Source organism: Syngnathoides biaculeatus, chromosome 9 (assembly GCF_019802595.1).
Source record: "Syngnathoides biaculeatus isolate LvHL_M chromosome 9, ASM1980259v1, whole genome shotgun sequence".
NCBI classification, from domain to species: Eukaryota; Metazoa; Chordata; class Actinopteri; order Syngnathiformes; family Syngnathidae; genus Syngnathoides; species Syngnathoides biaculeatus.
In genome coordinates, this window is record NC_084648.1 from 13,777,697 (window position 1) to 13,794,499 (window position 16,803).

Consider the following 16,803-nt stretch of genomic DNA (forward strand, 5'->3'; position numbering starts at 1 on the left):
TTGGACCTCACTTGGCAGTCGCCTCGAAAATTCTCTTTCAGGAGTTTCCGGATCTTCCATCGGTCTCGGGTGTGTACAAACGTGCATTTGACGCGTTCAGGGGACACATTTAGCACATGACGGTCCCTGTTTCTTCTTTTTCTTTTTCTTTTTTTCTTGCTTCGTGGAAGTCGGCGTTGTGCTGCATACCGAAACAAACTGTTACGTTCCTCTTTTCGTGCTATGGTTCAGCTTCTGGTTCGCCATGATAATAATGCTAAAAAAAAAAAAAAAAAAAAATCTCAATTTTGGGGGTTTCAGTGCGGGTAAAGGAGTCCTCGTCGTTTCTGGTATTGACGCTGGACTTAAAGTTTATTAAACATTTAAAAAAAAAAAGGGGGGGGGGGAGGGACGAGCTTAGCGAAAGTGAGGATGACTGTCAGAATTTCAAATTCAAACAGTAAATTCCATAAGCTTGGTTATGATTTGAATATGGGGCTTTTTTTTCCATTTTTTTTTAGGTTGGGTGAGCCCAGTTGCCAGGCAACCACGTGTTTTAGCGTACTGGGAAAAGAGAGCAACATTAATGTGTTTACTGTGACGTGGCGGGTCATGTAAATCAACTTGAATGGTGCAAGATATGAATATGATACGAAATTGGGGTGCAACTCGAGACAAACAGTCGGCACTCATTATCACACCTAGGGGCAATTTAGAGTGTCCAATTAATCTTGCATGTTTTTTGGGATGTGGGAGGAAACCGGAAAGCCCGGAGAAAACCCACGCAGGCACGGGGAGAACATGCAAACTCCATACAGGGCGGGCTGGGATCGAACCCGGGTCCTCAGAACTGTGAGGCCAACGCATTACCAGCTGCCCCACCGTGCCGTGTCTCCAAAACATCCATCTTTGGCTGTCCCTCTAATGAGCTCGTTTCTAATCCTATCCAAGCTGCTCACTCCGACCGAGAACCTCAAAATCTTTATTTCTGCCACCTCCAGTTCTGCTTCCTGTCGTTTCTTCAGCGCCACCGTCTCTAATCCGTGCATCATGGCCGGCCTCACGGCTCTTTTATAAACTTTGCCCTTCATCCTAGTGGAAACTCTTCTGTCACTTACAACACCAGACACCTTCCGCCAACTCTTCCTACCCGCTTGGACCCGTTTCTTCACTTCCTTACCACACTCACCATTGCTCTGGATTTTTGACCCCAAGTATTTGAAGTATTCCACCCTCGCTATCTCTTCCCCCACCCTCGCTATCTCTTCTCCCTGTAGCCTCTCTCTTCCCCCTTCACCCACATATATTCCGTTTTACTTCGGCTAATCTTCCGTCCTCTCCTTTCCAGTGCGTGCCTCCATCTTTCTAATTGTTCCTCCGCCTGGTCCCTGCTTTCGCTGCAGATCTGTGAACATCGTGGTCCAAGGGGATTCCCGTCCAACCTCATCTGTCACCCTATCCATTCCCACAGCAAATTGGAAGGGGCTCAAGATTGATCCCTGATGCACCCCCACCTCGAATTCCTCTGTCAGCCCTACAGGACCTCACCACTGTTCCGCACTAACCTAACATACTGTACTTCTCTGGCACTCCAGACTTGCGCATGCATTACCAGAGTTCCTCTCTTGGTACTCTCTCATAGGCTTTCTTGAGATCACAGGTGTCAAACTCAAGGCCCGGGGGCCAGATCTGGCCCGCCACATGATTTTATGTGGCCCGTGAAGCCAAACCTAGAGTGGCAATTTCCATGATTCTTTTAAAAATCTGTACCAAAATTTCAAATGGTCATATATCATAAATGATAAAGTTGAGATATTACAAGCATTTTTGTGTTACCAAACATGAATAGTTGAATAACACATTAACCTTGATTTTCTGATTCCAAAACCAGTTCATAAATTGATGATGAATACGATAAATATTTTTGTTCCACAGTCACAACGGCCCTCTGAGGGGAACCGAAACAACAATGTGGCCCGCGAGAAAAATGAGTTTGACGGCCCTGCTCTAGATCTACAAAGACACAATGTTGCTCCCACTGACCTTCACTTTACTTTTCAAGAACGGAACCATTTAGTTTCTCTCAAATACTCACTTGTCCAGAGTCTAGCCTCTACTAATCTTTCATTCATCATACTAATCACATCTGGGTATTGATAATCGGCTTTCACTGTGAGACAAGCATTTAGCATAGCTTGCTAATAATTATTTGACCCGTATTGGTAACACAAAATGATCAGTTTGAAGTTGTTTTGAGCGGGAGAAGGAATGTATAATCAAATAAAAGGGAGAGAATAAACTTACCTGTTGAGCAGATATGAAGCTAATTCTGTGTGGCGTCAGACTCCTCAGTTGCCTGAGGAGTTCTTTGGTCTGCTTCTGTTTGCTAGTCTTGCGCTTAGCTGTTAGCAAACAAGCGATCTCTCTTATTTATTTTTTTTTTCTGGAGGGGGATTTTCCCGCCATCATTTGAGCAAAGCTCCCGCGGCACACAGCAAATGATTGACACCTCATCTGTTACGTGTCCTCGTTCCGATTGGTTGTTTTTTCCTCAGACGTTGTGGTTTCATTAAAAATCATATTCGAGGTATGAGATGGTGCCAGAGACGTGTGATTTTTTTTTTTTTTTTTGTTACAGACAGTTTTAAGATGTGATCTTAAAAAAAAGAATTCCCTTTAACTTGCATAGTGCTCATCTTGAGAAGAAAATAAATCACATTACATTGCATGTGGTTTAGGAGCTAGAGCCGTTTGTAGTTTGACTTCCGCAAAACAAGACTTTCACATCACTTTGCTCACGTTGTGAGCTGAGTTCTCTGATATATATATATATATATATAAAAAAGAAAAACAGTATGTTGATTGGTTGAAGCCAGTTGGCCGCCATCTTGGTACTCCCAAAACGTGTGGAGGACATGGTTTTGAGGTTGGATTATGACAGGGTTTTTCCTCAGTTTGGCATATAGAATTAAAACTGGTTGTGTGAGCTTGACATTTTTTTCAGTTCTGGTAACGCGAAGGATTTTTAATTTGACTTGGTGAGCCAAAAAAGGCAAAGTGCAAAGGAAAGACATAGAACACTGTAACGACCAAGTATGCATATTACTTAGGGCCCGATTTCCGTGACATGTTAACTTTTCCCAAAATACGCTGTCAAGCACTGTCATCATAACATAGCAAAGTACTAAGGATTTTTTTTATCATAAAAACAAATTTCAAGTCAATCAGTTTTTGGAAATAAGGACTGGCAATGGGAAAATACATGCTAAACGCTCTGTGATGTCCTATTTCAGACAGAAAATTTCAAACATTTTTTCCTCGCATTTGATAATAAAATTCAATGTGCAGAGTTCTGTATTATGAAATTCATCAAAAAAATTCACAGAAAATATGTTTTCTTGCTTATCCACTGATGAAGTTTGGGAAAATATTGACATTATTTTTTCGCGAAAAACCATCGGCCTATAAAGGTGAAGCTGAGAGTGAACAGCAACAACCGTAATCAAAACTTTGTTCAAGTGAATTAGGCTCATCAGAAAATTCAAAAAAAAAAAAAAACCTTTACAAACAAACTTTAACAGTGTCAAAGTAAATCTTTTTAACTTACCTGTGGAATGTTTTCTCACAGTCAACGAAACTCGCTGCACAGGTCGGCATCTTTGTTTTGGGAGTATCAAGATGGCGGATGGCGACTTCAGTTTTGGTGCCCAATGAGCCATCCAGTCTTCTTTTTTTTTTTCAGTGGGTGAGTTACAAAAACGCTAACTATGCTAAGGCTAACTAATTTATTTAGCACATTCAGATTGACAACATGTGAATTTAAGAGCATAAGCGCGTCTCTGTTAGCTTGTAACTAACGTTCAAATTTTATGTGAATGAAAGGCTTTACGTAAAGCTTGTTGGGCGAGACGGATGAGTTACCCGGCAGAATGAATACTTTTTTTTGTTTTGTTTTGCGGAACACTGACGTCGCTTTCATTTCACGCAAAAGGGTTGAACTCTGCGGTCGTTTCTCAAGAGCAGCCCACCTTCCCCATTGAGGTCATCCGCAAAAAAAAAAAAAAATGGCTGCTTCCTGTGTTGACACGTTACGATCACAGAGCGGGTACTGCAAATATAGCGGAAACAATTTCGCCCGGAGTCAGGATTCGGAAAATGAACAGAAATTTAATTTAAAGGACTCATGTGACCGAGTCTCTGCGGAGGATGGCGCCTGTCTGGAGACGAGGAACAACCTCATAAAGTTCCCCCAAGCAGTTTTAAACCGTCAGAACATTTTGTTGTCCTTTATTCACAATGAAGTTTTGCAGTCATACTCTCATACGCCCTCAATCGAACACAGTTCGAACACTTCCAGCCGTTTTGAGGCATTTTCCACTCTAAAGTGACTTTTAGCGGGCCGGTCCGCGACCTCCACGGGTCGCGCTCGCAGACGTTTTAGCTTCGCAGCAAATGACGAGCGAACGGCCTTTGGCCCACTTATCGAAACCCGCCGTCCTCCCCCACTCCGCGGCATACGCCGAGTGTCTTTCTCCGCTCCGACCATGTGACCGGAGGTGTACTATTTCATCTGGGAGGTCAGGACCCGCCGGCGTGAGCGCGGCGCCGACCAGAACTATTGCAGTTCGGCTGCAGTAAACCGCAGCCTCGCTGCTGCCTTCTCTTCTCTTTTCTCAACTCTCAAGATATGATACATGGAATATAAAATTCAGATATGTGAAAAGTGCAGGTGTTGCTACTGATCCTGCAAGAACAACAACAAAATAAGCTCGTTATGTATCTAAGAAAAAAATTTTAAAGTAAATTGACAGTTTCCAGTCCAATTCTGAAATATATATCAATTTTCTTTTTTTTTTTGAAAACTCAAATATGTTTGCACAGAGCAAAAATGTCACATTAAGTCCATCCATCCATCCATCTATTTTGTTCGCCGCTTATCCTCACAAGTGTCGAGTGCTGGAGCCTATCCCAGCTGTCAACGGGCAGGAGGCGGGGTACACCCTGAACTGGTCGCCAGCCAATCACAGGGCACATCGAGACCAACAGCCACATTCACACCTATGGGCAATTTAGAGTTTTCAATTAATGTTGCATGTTTTTTGGGATGCGGGAGGAAACCGAAGTGCCCACCCGGAGAAAAGCCACACAGGCACGGGGAGAACATGCAAACTCCACACAGGCGGGGCCGGGATCGAACACGGGACCGCAGAACAGTGAGGCCAAGACTTTACTTTAAGTGCCGCCCTCACATTAAGTCGTATATCAAAATCTTTGTAGCACATAAATAGTTGAAGAGAACAGTCAATTTGTTTTTAATATTTGATTGCACACCGCCCAATATTATGGGGTAACAAAATGGAACTAGTAGCCATCTTCTGTTTTTTTTATGGTTTTGTTTCATCAGTGGGGAAATAAATGTTTAAAAAAAAAAATCTTAATACTCAAATGTCATTGGACTGCGTTAAGATAACCAAAACCTCAGCACCTCACAAAGCATGTAAACAGTTTGTCACATAAATTAAAGTGCTAAGTTGATACGGCGTCGTACCGTACTTAAATACGTTTTTCATGCATCTGAACAGGACTTAAGTATTTATTCTTCTGGCGACTTTTTACTTTTCTGTCTTGCTTAATACTTACTTACTTATGTTTTTTTTTTTTTTTTAACTAGCCCTGTTAGCGCTGTGCTAGCGTTAGTGCTGTGCTAGCGTTAGTGCTGTGCTAGTGTTAGTGCTGTGCTAGCGTGGTGCTACTGTGTTACTGCCATGTCGCTGTGATTTTTACCAGCATATTTTTTTTACCTGGCACTGTTAGCACCGTGCTAACATTAGTGTCGCGCTAGCATTTTGCTGCTGTGTTACTGCTGCGTCTCAGTGATTTAGGTATGTTTTATATTTAACCGGCCCTGTTAGTGTTGTGCTAGCGTGTTGCTACTGTATAGCTGCCGCGGCTGTTTTTTTTTTGCCCGAGCGTGTTACTGCCATTTCTCAGTGATTTTTATTGTTTTTTTTAACCGGACTTGTTAGCACCACACTAGCGTTAGCACCGCGCTAGCATCTTGCTCCTGTGTTACTGCCGCGTCTCCTAGATTTATTATTATTATTTTTTTAACCGTACCTGTTAGTGCCGCGCTAGCGTTAGCGCCACGCTAGCGTGTTGCTGGTGTGTTACTGCCGGGTCTCAGTGACTTTGGCCGTTTGTGCTACTGTGTTGTTGCTATATTAAGCTGATGTAAAACTCTTTCATTGTAAATATATGGTTTTTCAATGTGGCCACTTGCAGGTTTTACACCTTATGCATGTACCAAATGGTATTTCCTCGACAAATGTACTGGGTGAGGCTTATAACCGGGTACTCTCTGTAGGCTGCAAATTACGGTATGTATATACAATAAGTACTGTAGATATGACGAGGCTCTGAGGGGGAAACAAGGAAGTGAGATGAAATTATTCATCATGACTATTTTCTCTTCCGCATAAAGTAGCAGAGTGCAAAAAAAAACAACAACAACACAAGCAGTGTCAGTTGTTAATTTTTGTATGTGCCAGGCATGTAGCGAATGGCCCCGGACCGTAGCTTGGAGACCCCTCCCCACGTATTGTCGCAGTACGTGTGTGTTTTTGAACGTTGCGGCTTCCTGTCTGGTTTTTGAGATCTGTGTTTGCGTGCTAGCTGAGGCCATCTCGCCGTTGCGTTGTTTGCTATGACCCCGGCTGTCCCGGCTGTCCCCTCTCCCCCACTTTCTGCTCCAGGTCACGAGTGAGGATGTGTAGCATGGGGTGACACGCAGGGGGGCTCTTTCATTGGCTGGCCGTCCTCCCGGGCCAAGTACGGAGAGCGGAGGTGGTGACGCTCGTCAAAGTACCTTTTGCCTCCAATAAGGCTCGGCCAAGTATGACGACCCGATGATGCGCTTGTGGGTCAGGTCAGCGTACAAAGACACGCTAACCTTCACGTTGGCTATCAGTTGTTTTTTTTTTTTTTTAATGTTACATAATTATGGGGAAAAAACCCACAACTTCCACTTTTTGGAAGCATGTCAAAATTTCAAAAAGATCCATTAAAAAAAAAATCCTCATCCTTCAACGTTTATTAACCGATTCAAACATCGTCAAAGCAAAGTCAGGACATTGATTAGCGTTAGCATACCGACGAGTGGAAAGTTAGTATTTGGTCAATTCTCAATTGAAAAATTACACGAACAGATCCTTTTGCTGCTCAGCTTGCTGTGTGCTATCTTAGAAACTTCCAGCGTGTTAGGATTTCATTCAATCTCATTCAAAATGGTGCCTGAATCCAGTGCAAGATGTAGAAACCCCATGCTAACCTGCTAGCATGTTAGCATTTCCCCTGTAGACTATAGGGCGAGATGTAAAAACCCGCATTAGTCGGCCTCAGCACTTCTGATATTCACATTTCTCGCTTTTTATTTGCCATCTTCTTTGTTTCAAAAGAAAGCATGAGAAGAGAAGACAAAGCATTTGGACAGTATCATGATAGCCGCAAGGTTGAGGGTTTGTGAGGCGCATCTGTGGCAATTCATTCAAAAGGTTTTATTTTTTACTAACAGTAGTACTTAGTACTTACTTTTACATATGCCCCATAAAAAATTAACTCATTTTATTATTATGATTTTAAAGAAAGTACAACTTATACTTCTGTATGAAATTGTACTTTATTAAAACATCAATGGCAATTAAACGGTCTAGAAATTGATTTTTGCTTCAATTCAATGGACGTTGTGCTGCACCCTCTGTTGTATGCGCCTTGGCCACTTGGGGGAACTGGTGTCTCTTTGCAGAGGATGAAGACTGTACACCACTGAGCATTGTAATGTCTACGTGCCTTGTGGCACCATTTGTGTTCAAATATTTTATTTATTTTTTTTGCCTAAAGGTTTAGAACTAAGGCGGCACGATGGATCAGCTGGTAAAGCGTTGGCCTCACAGTTTTGAGGTCCCGGGTTCAATCCCGGACCCGCCTGTGTGAAGTTTTCATGTTCTCCCCGTGCCTGCCTGTTTTTTTTTTTTTTTTTTTCCAGGCACTCCAGTTTCCTCCCACATCCCCAAAACATGCAATATTAATTGGACACTTTAAATTGCCCCTAGGTGTGATTGTGAGTGCGGCTATTTGTCTCGATGTGCCCTGCGATTGACTGGCGACCAGTTCAGGGTGTACCCCGCCTCCTGCCCGATGGCTGGTATCGGCTCCAGCACTCCCCGCGACCCTTGTGAGGATAAGCGGCAAAGAAAATGGATGAATGGATTAATAGGATACCCTAAATTGCCCCTAGGTGTGATTGCGAGTGCGGCTCTTTGTCTCGATGTGCCCTGCAATTGACTGGCGACCAGTTGAGGGTGTACCCCGCCTCTTCTCCGTTGACAGCTGGGATAAGCTCCAGCACTCCCCGCGACCCTTGTGAGGATAACCGGCAAAGAAAATGGATGGATGGTTCAGAACTAAGCAACAGCGATGCTATTCCATTGCCTGTCTATGGTGTTTCCCATTATGTTAGCGTTTATGTCAATGTTTTAAATACCCAAAGTATAATTGTCTTTGCTTTACGTTTAGTGGGAGTGGCATTAAAGAGCATGAATCACAATTTTTTTTTTTTTCAGAATTGTTCTATCTTCCAACCTGTTATTGAATTTAATAATTCAGGTCAGTATTAGAATAAGTCAACTCAATTACTCAGTCAACAATTGTTTGTTGTGTTCTCAGAAGAGAAGGCAAGAACGAGAAAATGTCATTTTTTTTCCCATTCTAGATGCAGATTTATAGACCGAGTAACCAAATTCATTTTGTGCTGGTCTTTGGGAGGTTTAGCTATGACTGTTTGTGTGTGTGTGTGTGTGTTTCTGTTTGGGAGGGGCGTGAGGGGGCGTGTACGTGCTATTCATAGTGTGAGAACCTCAGAGGTCTATTAGAAGTCACGGAGTCCTTCCTCATTGAAAGCACTCGGAACACTTTGAGAAGGAGCTGCTAGCGCTCATTCACTACACGTTGCAGACCTGTGAGTACGAACATTTGACTTTTGTCGCCACGTTTTAAGTGCTCGAAGCCCCCTGCTGCTGCTGGAGTAAATCGTAGCACATTGCGTTTCTTGTTTGAACAATGTGTGGACATTTGCTGGTCAGGCTCAGAGGTGACTGGCGGACTCTGTTCAGGATCTGTTTTCAAACTTTGCTGCATCATTTGTGATTGAGGGTGTGAGCCGAGGGTCTATCACAACAAATACAAAAGTCCAAATCACGATGGCCCAGCGTGAACCGGTCACAGTATCCGTGTTTAATTATAGAAGTAGGTGAGAAGTCAATTGTTTCTACTGCGGCGGCGGCAGTTTATCGACCCATTAGCGTCTGGTGTAGCGGCGGGATGTCCGAAACAAGGCGTACCGGCGCGGTAGTGCGTACGTGTATACACAAGAGTGCGTTTACCCATCCCCTCTCAAACTTTTGAACAGTAGCGTAACAGGAAGGGCAAGAATTAACCGTCAAATCTCATGCAAATTCATATTTGGAACCTCATTCCATTTGGATCTGGAATGAGGTATGCTGGCACGTTTGTAACTGTAAGATTGGGGCAATCTGGATTTAATATCTGAGCCAATCTCCCTTTGGTGCACATTTTGAATTCATAACTGCTTGAATTTTGCCTCCGAGTTGAAATATGAGCGTGCTCCGCTTTCTCCGACCGCAGCGCACGACAGCCATGCAGGCTCAGGAAGTCCTGAGACAGCTGCGGCTTCCGGAACTGGACGACCTGCGCCAGTACATCCGCGGCCTTCCCACCAACACGCTGCTGGGCATGGGCGCCATCGCCGCCTTCGCCACCTACTGGTTCTCCACCAGGCCCCGAGCCCTCGAGCCGCTCTGCGACCTCACCATGCAGTCCGTGGAAATGCTAGTACGTGGTTTGCTTTCCCAGCAAAAAGCAGGAGTTACAATTTTGCTGCATCACTACTGGGTAGCTCGACTACCATCAGACAAAGGGTGCGTTCATCAACTTACGCGTTGAAAACCACGAGAAAAGCCAAAAGTAGTCAACTCTGTCACACAAACTGCGAAACAATTTTGCAGCATTGCTCCAATGCAAGGCAAAATTGGGGTACTAGAAACCTCGGACAAGTTGTCAGTCAGTCGCAGGCAAAGACTGAAAAGTGTGAAATAGAATCACCTTTGATTCTTCCACACGGGGTTTCCCAGCAGTTCTGTGTTTTCTCTCCATCAGAGCGAAGAAGGCGCAAGAAGGTCAACGCTCAACAAGAGCGATGAACACATGACGTACTACTACAGCGACGCAAAGACGATATACGACGCGTTCCTACGAGGGCTCAGAGTGTCAAGTGAGTTGATTTATCAGCAGAATGCGACGCTCGCTACCGGACCGCCCCTTAAAGCCAAGCGCCGCTTTGTCTCTTAGAGAACGGACCTTGTTTAGGCGCGAGAAAACCAAACCAGCCTTACGAGTGGCAGTCTTACAGAGAGGTGAGGTGTCCATCGTGAAAGAGGCAACAAGTCCCACCCAAAACCATTCGGAGAACCTTGTTTTTTGTGCGTGGCACAGGTTGCAGACCGGGCCGAGAACGTGGGTTCTGCCTTGCTCCACAAGGGTCACTCTCAGTCAGGAGACAAGTTCATTGGGATCTTCGCCCAGAACAGACCAGAGGTAACGTGGATCCATGTTTTGTTTTGGGTTTTCCCCTCCTGTAATGTAAACATAGCGCAGTAGAACCTTCAGTGTCAACCACGTATCATTTACTGGTTAAGATCCAATTTGTTCCGATTGGCCATGCTGTGCTGAGTCGCCAGGACAGAAACGCGTGGCGAACTGGTCAAACTGAAACTTCACTGCATTCCTTCGATCGATTAGCCAATCGCGCTTCTGGTGTCGTTTATTTAGTGGACCATTTCCGAGCTGGCTTGCTACACGTACTCGCTCGTAGCCGTTCCGCTGTACGACACGCTCGGCGCAGAGGCCATCAGCTACATCATCGATAAAGGTGCATTCAGTGTTTCTGCCACGGTTGGGGGCCACGGGGGGACGGACGATTGTTCATTTTGCCGCGTGTTCTTCAGCCACCATGAGCACGGTAATCTGCGACGTCCCCGAAAAAGCCGCAATGATTCTCGACTGTTTCGCCGAGAGACGGCGGTCGGTGAAGACGATCGTGGTGATGGAGACGTTCGATGGCGAGCTGGTCACCCGAGGACGGACGTGCGGAGTCGACATTTTAAGCCTGAAGGAGTTTGAGGTTTGAAGATTTAACTACTAGCTTCCCTTCATTTCACGTAGCAAATGAACATTTGAATTGGATGTTTTGTCATTTTAAAGTGAACAGAGAATTTGTTTTTACTGCGATGCCAAAGGACATCTTGGTTTGTTGGCGATCTTCCTCCTTCCTGCGTTGTAGGTTTCTGGTTGCAAAATGTGCATTGTCGCAAGTAACGTTCAGGGGTGGTCACATGGTCTTTGGTCACCTGACAGATAAGAAGAAGTCGCATTGTTCGGTTTGGCCATCGGAAGCTGGAAAACGGAATTTTTAGGTTTTGACAATTTCTCAGAGTGCATTTTGACTGTTTTGCAGGGCTTGGGTAAAGCAAACTACCAGGACCCCAAGGTGAGTAGAAGCACGTTGGTAGAAAACACGAATTTAAGCAAAATACAATATAAAGGTTAAACGGGCTACTAGTATTTGTTCATTTTTAGTTTTATCTTGTGTAACATGATTACAGCCACCAAAACCGGAGGACCTTGCGCTAATCTGTTTCACATCTGGAACCACAGGTAAATCGCCCCAAAAAGTTGCAACCTTTTGACACCACCGCTTCTTTTGGGGGAAAGAAAACTATTTATTTATTTATTTATTTTCAGGAAACCCCAAGGGTGCAATTCTCACCCACAGAAATATCATCTCAAACACTGCAGCTTTTCTCAAAATAACAGAGGTAAAGGGCTTTTTTTTTTTTTTTTTTCATTTTATTGCTATGGTATTATCAGAAAATCTCAAGATCCATCCCCAAACTCTAAATGTGACCACGACGGTACCAGGTCCCCCCCGTCCCCACGCCACGCCCCCGTCTAGTACGCTGCCCAGATCATCTTCATGCTTACTCTTCACTCTTGTCGTATGTATGACGTCAGGGCAAAATCCAGACCACTCCCAAAGATGTGCACATCTCCTTCCTCCCTTTGGCTCACATGTTAGAGAGAGTGGTGCAGGTACGCCCCCGCACCCCCAAACCCCCCTCGTCACTAACCACGCCATGCGCATGTGTTTTGTGTGTGTCCTTTACAGGTGCACTGCATGCTGGACTGCCGTGACATTCTGATATCGTATCTGCCACTAGCTCACATGTTTGAGAGGGTTATGCAGGTATGCCACTGACGGACTCTGAGATCTTTCCGAAAGAAATCAAACGTAGAATTCCGAGAGTGCTTGGAGTCGGTCTAGCAAAGACCTGGATGTCAATTTGCTTCATCGTCACTTTTACAACAGCGCGGTTGTGTTTAACGCTAATATTCACCGGTTTGGATTCTGAACCTTCTGACTCTGTACGCTTGAACTGCTAAAGTTGCCCAACTAAGGCCTGTCTTCCTCACTGCTTCTTCTAATGATGAATCCAAGTCCAATGAAAGGTCAAAGGTGAACTGGTTTAAACTTTCTCCGTCAGGGCGTCGTCCTCATCCAAGGCGCTCGCATCGGATTCTTCCAAGGCGACATCCGGCTCCTGATGGACGACCTGAAAGAACTGCGCCCGACGTTCTTCCCTGTGGTGCCACGTCTGCTCAACCGCATGTTCGACAAGGTTGCGTCGCATTTTGGATCCTCCCGTGGGCTTTTGTGCTACCGCGCCTGCGGCAAAAGCGCTGACGCCAAACCGTGTTCGCATCTGCAGATATTTAGCCAAGCCAACACACCGCTAAAAAGATGGATGCTTGAGTTGGCTTTCCGGAGGAAGCAGTCGGAGCTGAATTGTGGCGTGGTCCGCAGGGACAGCATATGGGATAAGCTCATCTTCAGAAAAGTACAGGTGATAAGCCAAATCGCTGATACCGAGTCACAAAGTCGAGTCCAAGTGCAAAGACACGACACGTTGGAGGCATGGCGCCGGCCTCAGCGTTTCTCGTTTACTTCCTCCCGCAGGCGAGTCTGGGCGGCCGCGTCCGGCTGATGCTCACAGGGGCCGCCCCCGTGTCGCCCCCCGTGCTCACCTTCCTGCGGGTCGCGCTGGGCTGTCAGGTGAGCCGCTCGGCGACGGCGCCACTTTCCACGATCGTCGCTCACACCCTGCGCTCGACCTTCCCTTCAGTTTTACGAAGGCTACGGCCAGACCGAATGCACAGCGGGATGCTCCATGTCGATGCCTGGCGACTGGACAGCGGGTAACGGCGCCTCCCGGTCCGGGGCACCGCTGGTTCTCAAAGTGAACCAATGAAGACGAAACAAGCATCTTGTGTGTTATTTCTAGGTCACGTCGGACCTCCTCTACCCTGCAACGCCATCAAACTGGTGGATGTGGTAGACATGAACTACCTGGCAGCCAACAACGAAGGAGAGGTTCAGTGTCAATATCTTGATTATACCTTTCATGCTATGCTAACATCACTTTTGGCTGAACAATACGTAGACATTCTAAAGATATACAGTAGTTGAACACATCCATCCATCCATTATCTACCGCTTTTCTGGGTCGGGTCGCGGGGGAAGTAGCTTCAGCAGGGATGCCCAGACTTCCCTTTCCCCAACCACTTCTTCCAGATCTTCCGGAGGGATCCCGAGGCGTTCCCAGGCCAGCTGAGAGACATAGTCTCTCCAGCGTGTCCTGGGTCGTCCTCGGGGTCTCCTTCCGGTGGGACGTGCCCGGAACACCTCACGAATCAGGTGCCCCAGCCACCTCATCTGGCTCCTCTCAATGCGGAGGAGCAGTCGAGTCCCTCCCAGATGACCGAGTTTCTCACCCGTACTCTAAGGGAGAGCCCGGACACCCTGCGGAGGAGGAAACTCATTTCAGCCGCTTGTATCCGGGATCTTGTTCTTTCGGTCACGACCGGTTGAACACGTTCCATTCTTAATGGTGGTCTAACTTCAATTTGTTCAACGTTCAAAACATTTGGTGCTTCGCGCATTTTACATCATACTCACAGCACGATGTCAGGATTACAGAACATGAAGTTGAAACCGTGTCCGCCACTGATCCCTTGTAAGGTTTGCGTCAAAGGACCAAATGTGTTCCTGGGATATCTGGGAGACGCCGAGAACACGGCGGAGGCCATCGACAAAGACGGATGGCTGCACACGGGAGACGTGGGGAAATGGCTTCCGGTAAGCGCGGGACCTTAATTTGTATGCACGGGGGGACGACCGACGACGACGACGAAGGTTCCCTTTCAAAGCGTCTCAACCCGTCGTTGGCAGAACGGCACTCTGAAGATCATTGACAGGAAGAAGCACATCTTCAAGCTGGCGCAAGGAGAATACATCGCCCCGGAGAAAATCGAGAACGTTTACAGCCGCAGCGACCCGGTGGCCCAGATATTCGTGCACGGCGACAGCTTGCAGGCGAGTGCTGCACCAAAGAAAGACGATTCTGATTCTGTGACCGACCGAGGAAACATGATCCGTTTCTTGACTTGATGTTGAATTCAAAAGGCGTGCCTGGTGGGGATCGTGGTGCCCGATCCTGACTTTTTACCCATTTGGATCAAGAGACGAGGCATCACCGGGTCTTACTTGGACTTGTGCAAGAGCAAAGTGGGTTTATTTTGCCGACAGAATTCCGGAAACGCTTCGTCTCACTTTGCTAACGTTTGTTGTGATCGCTGGCAGGATGTTAAGGACGCCATTTTGGAGGACCTTCAGAGGCTGGGCAAAGAAGCCGGACTCAAGTCTTTTGAACAGGTGAGTTTTTACAATTTTCACCGGTTTGACGCATATGATTTATTGGATCCATATCCATTTACGGATGCATCTCAAATAAGAATATGATAGACAGGTTAATATCAGCAGTTCTATTAAAAAAGGAAATCTGTGTTATAAAATGTTCAACAAGGCCAATTTTGACATTACAAAACATTTTTTTCCTCGTGTAATGTTAATCCAAATTCCTTTAGATGCTGAGTTGCAAATTATTGTTAGCTGCAATCATTAAAATTATAAAAACAAAATCAATCAATCAGAAAATATTGCACATTTATTTAACCTAAAAGTATTGAAAATGCAACACTTTTTGAACATTTTATGTTAGCCTTAATTTCAAACTGGAATCGTCTCTGCTCCTCAATATTTTACACACCAGTCCCCATATCCGCATTATTATTTTTTAAATCTTACTAATCTAATTTTTGGTTCAAACATATGTAAATGACTATCACAGTCTTTTCTTAAGGTTGTTAATACTTTGAACGTGATTCCTAAAAAAAAAAAAAAAAATCCATTATGGGTTGTGGCTGTTTTGAGAGGAAAAAAAAATTTTTTTATCCATTTTGAAATTATGCAAAAGCATAAAATATGGACAAAGTGAAGCACTGAATACTTTTTTGGATGCATCGTGTATGAGTTTTAGTTATCAAAGTGAAAAATAGCTTCTTCCACGATCAGATTTAATGATGAACTTGTACAACCACCCCCCATATTTATTTATTTTTTCATCTTACTAATTTCATTTTTGGTTCAAACATATGTAAATGACTATCACAGGCTTTTCTTAAGGTTGTTAATACTTTGAACATGATTCATTAAAAAAAACATTTCTTCCCATTTTAAAATTTTTGAAAAAAAAAAAAAATCAGGTTACCATTATGGGATGTTGTCTGTTTTAAGAGGGAAAAAATAATTTTATCCATTTTGAAATAATACTGTAGCATAAAATATGGACAAAGTGAAGCACTGAATACTTTTTTGGATGCATCGTGTATGAGTTTTAGTTATCAATGTGAAAAAGGGATTCTTCCATGATATTCAAATTTATTGAGATTAACCTGTACAATACAGTCATTTTCAAAAAATTCCAAAATTTCACAATTTAGTGCAACTTGATTTAAAATATGAAACAACGAACGGCACACTTCCCTATGCATTTGAACCAAATAAACAACAAAATCAGCCTCTTATCCACCGTGTGTAGCCTCCCTAATTTTTCCCCCCTCCGTCTCTGCAGGTGAGAGACGTCGCGTTGCATCCGGAAATGTTCTCCGTGCAGAACGGCTTGCTGACCCCAACGCTGAAGGCCAAGCGGGCACAACTTCGGAGTCACTTTAGGGGGCAGATCGATGAACTTTATGCCGGCGTTAAGGGCTAAGCGAGGGTCACGGAAAGGTTACACTTGAATGGGAACATGTCTGCCAGAGCCAACCTGGACTTTTTTGTGTGTGTGTGGTTTTTGATAGCGGTGCTGAGTTTGAAAAGCATCTTTCTTTTGAAAACGAAGCTTTCCTCAACAGGGCTCCGAATCACGTGAGCGGTTTTATTTATCCTAGCAGGAAGGCTTATCAGGCAAACGGTGCAAATACAGTGCAACTTGTGTAAGCCCACGTTTTCTCATGCGAGTGGATATTGAATGTCATTAAAAGGTGAATAATATTTGAACTGGGCCTAATGTTATGATAATAATAATATATACACGAGTATTGTTTGGCTAAATTTGCATTCCCGTTTGTCGGCCACGTGGCCTGGTACGTTTTAGCTTGACTCGGTCGGCTTAACAATGAATCACGATGTTTGGAATTGAGACGCTACCTGTTGAAATCACATTGCGTTTGTATAATAATGTATAAAATATTTCTTTTTGTTTGCCGTTTTGTGCTTGAGTTGGGACTACAAAC

The 16,803-nt window shown here is 44.8% G+C and overlaps 1 protein-coding gene across 3 annotated transcripts; it reads left to right on the forward strand.

Moving 5' to 3' along the window:
- On the forward strand, positions 1-16,296 carry acsl1a (acyl-CoA synthetase long chain family member 1a). Of its 3 annotated transcripts, XM_061829432.1 has the most exons (22): positions 8,317-8,475; positions 8,598-8,640; positions 9,679-9,885; positions 10,210-10,324; positions 10,402-10,466; positions 10,546-10,647; positions 10,882-10,981; positions 11,058-11,233; positions 11,567-11,599; positions 11,715-11,766; positions 11,854-11,927; positions 12,278-12,355; positions 12,654-12,788; positions 12,879-13,013; positions 13,127-13,222; positions 13,293-13,365; positions 13,452-13,540; positions 14,189-14,305; positions 14,399-14,542; positions 14,633-14,734; positions 14,810-14,881; positions 16,140-16,296. In XM_061829432.1, exons 3-22 carry the CDS (start codon positions 9,691-9,693, stop codon positions 16,278-16,280), a joined length of 2,094 nt encoding a protein of 697 aa, XP_061685416.1. In that variant the 5' UTR covers positions 8,317-8,475; positions 8,598-8,640; positions 9,679-9,690; the 3' UTR covers positions 16,281-16,296. The 3 variants fall into 3 exon arrangements, with proteins under 3 accessions (XP_061685417.1, XP_061685416.1, XP_061685418.1); XM_061829433.1 differs by lacking the exons at positions 8,317-8,475; positions 8,598-8,640 and adding an exon at positions 1-69; XM_061829434.1 differs by lacking the exons at positions 8,317-8,475; positions 8,598-8,640 and adding an exon at positions 8,891-8,992.
- Positions 16,297-16,803: the final 507 nt, after the last annotated feature.